At 39.9% G+C, this 11685-nt stretch overlaps 1 protein-coding gene across 1 annotated transcript; it reads left to right on the top strand.

Moving 5' to 3' along the window:
• The first annotated feature begins 4032 nt into the window (after positions 1-4032).
• On the top strand, positions 4033-11551 carry IleRS (Isoleucyl-tRNA synthetase). The gene is made up of 4 exons (XM_085945960.1): positions 4033-4235; positions 4320-4425; positions 7562-7763; positions 8217-11551. Exons 1-4 carry the CDS (start codon positions 4108-4110, stop codon positions 11405-11407), a joined length of 3627 nt encoding a protein of 1208 aa, XP_085802086.1. The 5' UTR covers positions 4033-4107; the 3' UTR covers positions 11408-11551.
• Positions 11552-11685: the final 134 nt, after the last annotated feature.

The raw sequence follows: 11685 nt of genomic DNA, 5'->3' as shown, positions 1-11685 counted from the left end.
AACAAGCGGAGGTTTCTGTCGCCGGAGAAGTGTGTAGCACTCCGTCACCATCAGCTGCTAATGCAGGTACAAAAAGGCAGTTGGTCCCTCAGACAGGCACATATCCAATCCCTTCTGGGGCGACTCAACTTCACATCCTACCTCCACGAGGTAGGTTGCATTGCCGACGGCTACAACGCTCCAGTCATCAATATGGCCGAGGTCCTATCCTCGCCAATTGATGACGATCCCACCACAGGCCCAACGGGACATCATGTGGTGGCTGTAGGCGATAAGATCCTCAAAGTTGACATAACGCAGGTACAGAAAGGCAGTTGGTCCCTCAGACAGGCACATATTCAATCCCTTCTGGGGCGACTCAACTTCACATCCTACCTCCACGAGGAAGGTTGTATTGCCGACGGCTACAACGCTCCAGTCATCAAAATGGCGGAGGTCCCATCCTCGCTAATTGATGACAATCCCACCACAGGCCCAACGGGACATCATGTGGTGGCCCTAGGCGATAGGATCCTCAGATTTGACACAACGCAGGTACAAAAAGGCAGTTGGTTCCTCAGGTAGGCACATGTTCAATCCCTTCTGGGGCGACTTAACTTCGAATCCTACCTCCACGAAGAAGGTTGCATTGCCGACGGCTACAAAGCTCCAGTCATCAAAATTGTCGAGGTTCCATTCTCGCCAATAGATGACAATCCCACCACAGGCCTAACATGACATCATGTGGTGGCTCCAGGTGATAGGCCCCTCAGAGTTGACACACATCAATCACTTCCTGACGACAGTCGCGGCTGACACAGGCTAGAGAGCCCAACTGAATGAACACCCCTTATCAGGTACGTGGAAACAAGGCCAGTTAGCATGGCATGGCATTCCAACAGGAAGGAGATGTTTGCAATTCAATCTCAGATACAATCAATCATAGGATCAGATCTGCTTCTGCAGACAGACAACATAACAGTGGTGGCATACATCAATAACGAGGGCGGCACAAAATCTGTCACCCTCCCAAACCTATGCCGACAGATACTAGTATTTACCAGTCGAGCCAACATCACGTTTACTGCACAATACTTCCGCAGAAATTACAACTGCGTGGCAGATCATCTCTCCCGCAGACAACTCATTTCCGAATGGCACCTCATCAACACCGCAACTACCCCCCTGTTTCAAAGATGGGGTGTTGCCGAGGTGGATTTATTCGCCAGCGAAACAGCACATGTCATTGCAACGTATGTGTCACGAGACGTTACAGACAGTGGCGCACTGTTTCACGACGCCTTCAGCTGAGTGTAGGACTTCAGACTGGCGTGGATATTTCCCCCACCAAACATACTTTCACGAGTCCTAGCGCACCTGAACTCAGCAAAAGGGAAGTACTTACTAGTGGCACCCAGCTGGAAACAATGCTTTTGGGAAGTGGACTTACGAAAAAGGGCGATAGTATCTCCTTATACAATGCCTCACCTACATACGACACTAGTAGATATGGAGACCAACCGTCCAACTCCAAGGACCCGGGACCTGTCCCTTTAACTATGGATAATTTCGGGTGGGGTGGAAATAACATCAAATTGAATGGTGGAAGAAAGGGCACTTCTTACTTCCAGATGGCGGCCTTCGACTCTAAAAACTTATAAACCAGCTTAGAACAAATGGAAGACAATGACATGGGTAAAATGAACCTCATGGATCATAATAGCCCTCAACCAATGGAATTGGCCAGATACCTAGGCTACATGCACAACATGGAGGGTTTGTCGTACATAACCATCCTGGTGCATAAGTCAGCCATAGCCACATTTTGCAAACCGATTATCATTGTAGATATCAGCATCAACGTGGTAGTACAACACAATATATTACAGGCAATTTCGGTACATAAAACGAAACCCGTCAAACCACCGGTTTGGGATCCAGGACGAGTGGTAGATCATCTTAGGAAAACAACACCGGTGGAGTACAACCTATTCAAAACCTCTCGCAGGACAGCCACCTACTCGGCTGCTTCTCGCATCGGGACGAAGGGTTCATGACCTCACACTACTCAGTAATAGTAGACAATGGATTAGTGGAAAAAAGTGACCACATAATTGTATGGCCAATGTTTGGCTCAAATACAGATACCGCCAAGCATCGTCAATCGGAATGGAAGCTAAGCGCTTCCACGTGTCAAAACATCGACCCAGTATTCTGGTTACGGAAACTCGTCTGCATGTCAAACCCAGGGGTCGAAATGGACCGGAACGCACCGGAGCGCCGTTCCGGTTCGTGAAATCTGTAAAGTTATCGCTCCGTCTCGTGGACAAAATAATTTGACCGTCCGAGCTAGATATGCCATATAATAAAAAATCTAGCACACTTATGTTTATAAAATACACATAAAATTTGATAACCATGTTAATTTTCGAGCGCTCCGGTTCGTAATCTTTTCCATTTCGAGCGCTGGTCAAACCCAAGGAGAGGGGAAGGTGGGTATGATTTGGAATTATTTATATCTTCAAGAGGATCACCAAAACCAACCACCAGGACAGTTATAGGGAATTGGATATGGTCAGTACTGTTAGAAGCAGGGGTACAAGAACCACCAGGCAGTGTCTGCTCAGTGGTGGCTTCCTTAAACTGTAAATATACCCAATAGATGATATTTTAAAGAGAGGTAACTGGCGTAGTGAGTCGACATTTCACGACAACTACCAGAGAAAGATGGATACACCACCATCAGAAGGGGAAAAGAACCCATTAACTTCTCTATTCAACCATATACATGGATAGTCACGATGGTCTATACCTCGTCAATGAATCATTGTCACATACAGGAATTTGGCATACCCAACACCAGGTGATAACAAACAGATATCTCAAGGACTTCAAAGTCAAATTCGAATAATGAAAGGAGTTTTACCTACCAATAAAACTCTTATTATTCATGTTGACTTTGAAGTCCAGGTAACTTCTACCTGGTTCCTTGAGTCATATCATAATGAAGACAAAGTGATGCCAAACTTTATACATAAAAAACAGACGCGCGGGTATGACCAGTAAATGAAAACGGAGGAATGACCAACGACAAGATAAAGGAAAATAAATTAGTAGAATATAACCTCACGCGAAGAAGAAAGAACAAACCCTATCTCAAGGACTTCAAAGTCAACATGAATAATAAGAGTTTTATTGGTAGGTAAAACTCCTTTCATTAATACCTAATACCTATAGTTTAATAGAATAGATTAATACCAAACACATTGCACGGTAGATCAATACTTTTTTCGATTACAGTACCTACCTGGGTAGGTACTGATTTTGCAATTATTTTTTGATTTTTCAAAAATTTAATGCCAATACTTGCAATGTTTCAAAATCTTCCACCACGTGTTTTCTCTTACTAAAATAGGTAAAGCCGCGTTGACACGGTCCAAGTACACTTGGACCGAGTGGCATCCAAGTGCACTCGTATGAGACATCTTCATACTAATTATTCCTATCCAAGTTACTTGGACCGAGTCCTACTCATCCAAGTTAGCTTGGATAGGAATAATTAGAATGAAGCTGTCACTAAACTTGGCTGGCACTCGATTCAAGTGTATTTGGATCGTACTTGGACCGTGTCAACGCGGCAAACCCGATTTTGTCTTTACAATACTGCTAAAATAAAGCAGACTAAAATTTGTTCATTGTTATTATAACAAATATTATACTTAACGTAAAAAATAGTCTATTCTAAATTCTAAAAAAAACTAGGTAGTTTTATGTACCTAGCTAGAATAGTGGTACCTACCTTGTATCTGGTCAATTAATAAAAGTATTGTATGTTTGTTATTGTACCTAATCGTTTATTAATTTTATAGTTAAATCGATACACTAAATCACTATACTTTAAAAGTTTGTAACACTATCACTATACTGTGCGTAGTGTGCGTATAAAGTGCGTAGGTACCTATGTAGTTACCTATTTGTATTGTGAATCGTAATTTTAAATCATAGATAATATACTTTTTAAATAATATTCTGGCAGCACATGGATACGACCATAGACACGGCGAAACCGCAAAATCGGCAAAATCCGCAAAATAGAAAAATCGGATTCTGACTTTTAAATATTTTATCATGCCGGTCCAGGTGGACAGGGTTCCGGAAAACATCAATTTTCCCAAAGAGGAAGAGCGTATTCTTGAATTCTGGAAGAAAATAGATGCATTCAAGAGTTCATTGAAGCAATCGAAAGGAAAACCCAGGTATTTATACGGAATGGTTTAGTTTCAATATGTCAAATACATCTGACTGACGTGACAACCTAACCTTAAATTTATATATTTTAGGTATTCATTTTACGATGGGCCCCCGTTTGCCACTGGCCTTCCTCATTATGGTCACATTCTGGCAGGAACAATAAAGGATGTTGTCACCCGATATGCACATCAACAGGTAACTTTTTGATATCTTTCCACATGTAATACTTACCACATATTGAGTCATCTATTCTGTCTTCTGGTTTTAAGGAATGTTAGTGATAACGACAAAATGGTACCCAACATTCCTTGGCAGTTGCAGGTTTCACTCGCAAATCCAAATGATTGCTTTTCAGATACCTAACGAAATAATATCTTTATCTATCTATATAAGTAATATCTATCTTTTAAGTCTTGTCCAGACCAAATTACTTTTAATTTAAAAGCAATGTTGGTGCTCTTTACTGGTTCTCCGTCATCTTTATCTGTCAGTCGCCATTTTGGAATTCAGCTATCTTTTTGTCATCGAGTTATAGTACGCGGTCCGAGACATTATAGTATTTCGGCAAAAATTATAGGACGTGTTGAAAATGTAAGTTTTTTGTTTGTCACATAAACATAACGGAGAATTCGAGAAATTCCGATGCCCTGCTTTATTAAAACACCTCTTACGACCGAAAAATGCTAACACCGGCCGCCGTCATTAACTGTCACGTTAGTTTTTTAGAGTATACAACACAAGACTACGTCCATACACTAATATCGCACACTGAGATTTTATATTATTTATATTACCTATATAGATTATACTTACTACGTCCCTCGCTTCACGTTGTTTGATTGTTGTGATTGAAGTACGAACATTTTACGGAACTTTAAGCATCGACAATATAGACAACTTTAAACGCAATGAAATAAGCAATGGGGAATATTCGCACAACCGGCGAATTCAATTAATTCCATTTTTCAAAATTGTGGTATTTTTAACGTACTATACTTTTTTAATAGTATGTCGGGACGAAAATGTTACATTTTTAATAGTACGCGAACCAAAACATACTATAATTATAGTTTGGTTGGCAACACTGCGCTCACTGACAGATGACAGCGAGCAGTGGCGGAGAACCAGTAAAAAGACCCGCAATGTTAACCATGCTTCCTTTTTGGTTTATTCAAGAGGAGTCTTGAGAGGTTGGGTGTCTTCCATCACCGTATAACATGCCATGAAATTTCTTTCTCAAAAGGACACTTAAATGCAATAGAGATTTTTCAAAAATCCGATATACATATACCTACATCCTATTAGCAGTTTAAAATACCATACAATGTGATGCAGGCAAAATATTCTCATCACTTAATCTACTTTTAAAAGTTGTAATATTTGTATTCCTTCCTTAATTAGCCGCCCTTAAGCAACAAATGACCTACCTGTCTACCCTTACAGGATGTCACTGGTGACAGACTGCGCAACTTGCATAATTATGTGAGATGACTGGGGGATAATAGTTTGTAGTTGTACCTTCCTCACCAGTGTCATCATCATTCTATAAGGCCGTATGGCTAGATTTAGACCATGGGTAGCCAACCTTTTCAGCAGCCGGGCCAGATTCTAAAAATGAGATTTCTAACCTGGCCGCACAACCGATTTTTTTTATTATACAAAACAAAAAAGATATATATATTATATAAATATTAATAAAATACAACAAAAATAAGAATCAAACATATTTATTAGATTAGACTTTTTTTAAATAATAAAAAATAAACAAAATAATATAAAAATAGGTAATTTTAGTGAGATGTTTGATTTTGTGTGGCAGAACTTAGTGCACCGATGTCGAGTGAGGTTGTTTCTGCACGCAAACAGTTTTCCAAATGCACATCAGTGATTCGTGTTTTCACTCGGGATTTGATATGCTTCATCCGACTAAAAAGCTGTTCACACGTGTAAGTGTTTCCAAATAGCAAAGTCATCGGTCATCACAGAACATGTTTGTAAAATGCAGGAAATTTCTCCTTATCCAAATATGTTTTGTAAAACTCTTCCAAACCAACCTGATAGAATTTCTCCTTTAACTATTCAACCATATTTCACAATGTGCCATTTGTAAATTTCCCGGTAATAAATTCACGTCTACGTGGCATCTACAATGGCGTTGCAAATGCAGCAAAAATCACATGCTACTTTTTAAAATCTTGAGCTAATATCGAATCTCAATTTGCGAAATTAGCACATCTAGCGGAAGCATTTGATATTATTTTTATTTTCTTACTGCTCCACGGGCCACAAGTTGACACCCAGTGGGCCGTACGCGGCCCGCGGTTTGGCCACCCATGATTTAGACCCTTCTCAATTTCATCCTTTCAAAGATATTCAGCTTCTCCCCATCTTTCTTTGATGAAGCCCTGCATTCCGATCCGGGCTTGTTTAGGGTTTTGTGTAGCTATCTTTGAGAGGAGTATTTGTAAACCATTCATTTGCCAGTGTAATTCCTCAATTAACTTCATGGCTCATTTTGAAGAGTGCATGATCCTATATAAGTATAATATGAATTCGTTAATCTTCTCAACCATGAACGTGAGTGGTGAACTTGAAGGATCCTCACTCGCAGTCATGGGTTTGCTTGATTGACCTGGAGTTTAATTTCTTTAGCAGCTATTTCCTAAGTGGAAAAGTCTTACACGTAATTCGTATTAAAAATTTGAATTTAAGAATGATTATACATGTTGGATTGGTAATAAGTGTCTAATTATATTCTCCGTCTATTGGCAGCCCTATAAACCAAACGGTGGCTTGCGTTCTGGTTTGAGGCGTGTCATTTTGTTGACATAACTTACGTATGCATTTCTTATTTTTTTATGTTATCATTCATCTTTAAAATAATGGTCAATATATTGTTTTTGGTTGCCTTCATAAAATTGATGAGGAAGTATCTTTCTACAGTTATTTATAGCTAAAAGTTGAATTTAATTGTACACCATCCAATCCTATGAATTTAAGTATTCAAGGTTTATTTTAGCAATATCTGCACATATATATAATTAAGTAATTGGGTGAATCTGGAATTATAATGGAATGTCATAGTCGAAAAGTGTGCAGCTTCTCTTCAAATGAACCTGCAATACAAAGTCACTTATATTTAATTTAATCAGTATACCAGAGGTTCTTTTTTTGCTTCAATTTTATACTAAATTTACTTGCATTTCTATAGAAGATTTTTTCAACATCTTTGGGTAAATAAATACCTGTTGTAAGGCTGGACTTTGATGCTTAACAAAAAATACTAATCAAAATGATGCGATTAATCTTGTTTTTTTTTTTTAAATTTCAGGGATATCATGTGGAGCGACGTTTCGGTTGGGATTGCCACGGACTGCCTGTCGAGTTTGAAATCGACAAACTTTTGGGCATCAAGGGGCCTGACGATGTGGCCAAAATGGGCATAGACAAGTACAATGCTGAATGCAGAAAAATCGTCATGAGATATGCGGGCGATTGGGAAAACATCGTTACCAGGATGGGAAGATGGATCGGTAATACTAGGCTTCATATTCATATTTTGTTTGGAGCAACTTATAGAGTTTATGTGATTTAGTTAATATCGCACAAACACATTGTCGTAGAGCTGTGAAAACCTCACAAGTCAAAATGTTTTTTTTATAGTTTCGTAAGACCCATAATAATTAACTTTATTGTAGATACTTACACTTTTCTCATAAATTAAAAATTGACATGCCTGTATTAGATGATTAAATAAAAAAAATTGTAACACATTTTCGTTAAAAATCATGGTTTTTTTTGGTTGAAATTCGAAATTGTGTGAAAATGATCTAAAAACAATGTATTTTGAGTTGATTCCATATGGAACTATGTCATCGATAGTGTTATATTTTAATTATTATAAAATTGTTTTGAATTGCTATCTAGTGTTATAACAGTTCGATAGTCTCTCTCATTATTACCCGAAACATTTGATCTTTTTTCAGATTTCAAAAATGACTACAAAACCCTGTATCCTTGGTTCATGGAGTCCATCTGGTGGGTGTTCAAGCAGCTCTTCAGCAAAGGCTTGGTGTACCAAGGCGTCAAAGTGATGCCGTATTCCACGGCGTGCAATACCCCATTGTCCAACTTCGAGTCGGGGCAAAATTACAAGGAAGTTGTAGATCCGGCTGTAGTCATCACCTTCCCCCTTGACGACGGCAGTTGTCTGCTGGCTTGGACCACGACGCCTTGGACTCTGCCGAGCAATTTGGCTCTCTGCGTCAATCCGAAACTGGTTTATGTCAAGATACTCGAGTTGGCCACTAATAAGATTTACATATTACAAGAAAATCGGGTCGAGACAATCTTTAAGAACCCAGACAGCTACCAAATTAAAGAATCTTTCCCAGGATCCACTCTAAAAGGTCTCAAATATAAACCGTTGTTTGATTATTTTGCCAACCAATCTGCTAAAGGTGCATTCCAGGTTTTGACAGACAATTATGTAACCGACGATTCCGGTACCGGTGTAGTACATCAGGCTCCGTATTTCGGAGAAGACGATTTTCGGTGCTGTTTGGCGGCTGGAATCATCACAAGAGATCAGGAACCGATCTGTCCAGTCGACGCCAGCGGGAAGTTCACGATGCCGGTTAAAGATTTTGTCGGCCAGTATGTTAAAGATGCCGATAAAAATATAATGGCTTTCTTAAAAACCAGCGGCAGACTACTTCAGAGCGGTCAAGTGAAGCATAGTTATCCGTTCTGCTGGAGATCGGAGACTCCTCTTATTTATAAAGCCGTGCCATCTTGGTTTGTCCGCGTGGAACATATGACGAAGAATCTATTAGAGAGTAGCGCGTCCACATATTGGGTACCCGAATTCGTTAAAGAAAAAAGATTCGGCAATTGGCTAAGGGATGCCAGAGACTGGGCGATAAGTCGAAACAGATACTGGGGCACACCGATGCCCATCTGGATTTCTGACGACGGTGAAGAGGTAGTCTGCATCGGCAGCATTGAAGAGCTATCCAAACTCACCGGACAGGTCATCACTGATATTCACCGTGAAAGCATCGACCACCTTGAAATTCCCTCGGCCCGTCCAGGTAAACCTAATCTGAAGAGAGTGAAGGAAGTCTTCGATTGTTGGTTCGAATCCGGTTCCATGCCGTACGCTCAACAGCATTATCCATTTGAAAATGTGAAAGAATTCGAAAATTGTTTCCCCGCCGATTTCATCGCGGAAGGCATCGATCAGACAAGAGGATGGTTCTATACGTTGCTCGTCATTTCTACGGCCCTGTTTAAAAAGCCACCGTTCAAAAATCTAATTGCCAACGGTCTCGTCTTAGCATCCGACGGACAAAAAATGTCTAAGAGCAAAAAGAACTACCCCGATCCTATGGAGGTTGTGAATAAATATGGAGCAGATGCGTTGAGGCTTTACCTGATCAACTCGCCCGTCGTTCGAGCTGAAAATCTTCGTTTCAAGGAAGAAGGAGTGAGAGATATAATCAAAGACGTATTCCTTCCGTGGTATAACGCTTTTCGGTTTCTGATGCAGAATGTCGAAAGAGTCGTTCAGGAAGATAAAGTTGATTATGTTTACGATTCAAAACTTGTTTCAACTACAAATAAATCTGATAACGTCATGGACAAATGGATACTGTCTTTCACACAGTCGTTACTCGGTTTCGTTAAAAACGAAATGGCAGCGTATCACCTTTACACTGTAGTCCCGCGATTGACCAAGTTCATTTCGCACCTTACCAATTGGTACGTGAGGATGAACCGGAAAAGATTGAAAGGCGAAACGGGCGCCCGAGACTGTCACATCGCTTTGGATACTTTAACCTGCGTGTTAATGAACATGATAAGTCTAATGGCACCGTTTACACCATTCCTCTCCGAGCTCATGTATCAGACTCTAAGTAAAATTACCTTAGGGGGCGGACTCGAGAGTATACATTACGTAATGCTTCCTGAAACCTGTCCAGAGTTAGTCGACTTAAATATCGAGAGAGCCGTTCAAAGAATGCAGAATACTATCGAATTAGGACGCGTTTTAAGAGATAGAAAAACAATTCCTATCAAATATCCTCTGCCAGAATTAGTAGTCATACACCAGGATCCGGAATATCTCGCAGATATAAAGTCTCTGGAGAAATATATCCTTGAAGAGATGAACGTTCGTAAAATTACTCTGAGTACAGATAAAGTTAAATACGGCGTATCTTTACGAGCTGAACCCGATCATAAAACTTTAGGCGCTAGACTTAAAGGTGATTTTAAGGCGATAACGCAGAGTATTAAAGGATTAACTGATGCTCAATGTCAGAGTATAATTTCTCAAGGATATTTGGAAGTTTTAGGTCACAAAGTTGATTTAGCGGAAATACGGTTTATTTTCCAGTCGACGGAGGCTAATGAGAAATACGAAGCTCACAGCGATAACGATGTACTTATTCTGCTGGACGTGGCACCCGATCAAGAAATGATGGAAGAGGGAATCGCCAGAGAGATTATTAACCGCATTCAAAAGCTGCGGAAGAAGGCGCACTTAGTCCCGACTGACGATGTAAATGTTTATTTCTCAGTCAGTGATGTCAAGAGTGACATACAGCGCATCGCGGTGTCACATAATAACTTTATCGAAAGCGTTATTAAGACACCGTTTGTTCAAATGACTAATAAAAAAGTATCGAAGACGGTTATAATTGAAGAAGTCCAAGAATTAAAAGGGGTCAAGTTGAATTTGATCATAACGGAAAGCAAAGAATCAGCAATGCCGGCTGTACCTTGGGTTAATGTTCAATTATGTGGAATCGTTCCGAGATACGGGGCGAACTCTCTAACCGGTATGATTCTGCTCAGAGATTTGAAAGGTAAAAATGTGACATTACAAGTTATCATCGCACAAGTTTGTAGGATTTTCGGGTTATATGGAATGCAGTTCAACGTCTGGTACGACGGGAAGAAATTGACCGATGCAGATATACCAAAGATTTCGGGTAAAATAATCCATGTCAGTAATGATGCGCTGGAAAATATCCACGGGTCTCCGGCACCTTTCTGCAAGTTTGTCAATGTTGAACACGGCGGAAAGCAGACTACTCTCATCTTGGAAAATCCCACTGGAGCGTATGTTAAAGATGCTGACATGGCAAAGAAAGAAATATTGGGCATTTGAATTATGTAACGAAAATTTAATAACTAAATTATTTTTTATTTATTTTAAGGTGACACTATTTCACTGACTCGCTTTAGCCATCTTTGAAATGTTTTTGAAATAAATAAATCTGTTTATGGAAATAAACGGCTCTTTTACTTTTAATATCTACATTTTATTTCCTGCCTATCTCGATGAAAGTTTGTGTTCAACTTTGCCTTGAAAACCTGGACATTGACTCGATAAATGCACCGATGAAACGTCTACAATTCTCTATTTGTGGAAATGATAGTTTGTTT

The sequence above is a fragment of the Rhyacophila brunnea genome, unplaced genomic scaffold (assembly GCF_057557595.1).
Source record: "Rhyacophila brunnea isolate RB1 unplaced genomic scaffold, BYU_Rbru_1.0 scaffold_19, whole genome shotgun sequence".
NCBI lineage: Eukaryota > Metazoa > Arthropoda > Insecta > Trichoptera > Rhyacophilidae > Rhyacophila > Rhyacophila brunnea.
The sequence above is the reverse complement of the archived record's forward strand: the minus strand, read 5'-3'. Positions and strand labels throughout refer to the sequence as shown.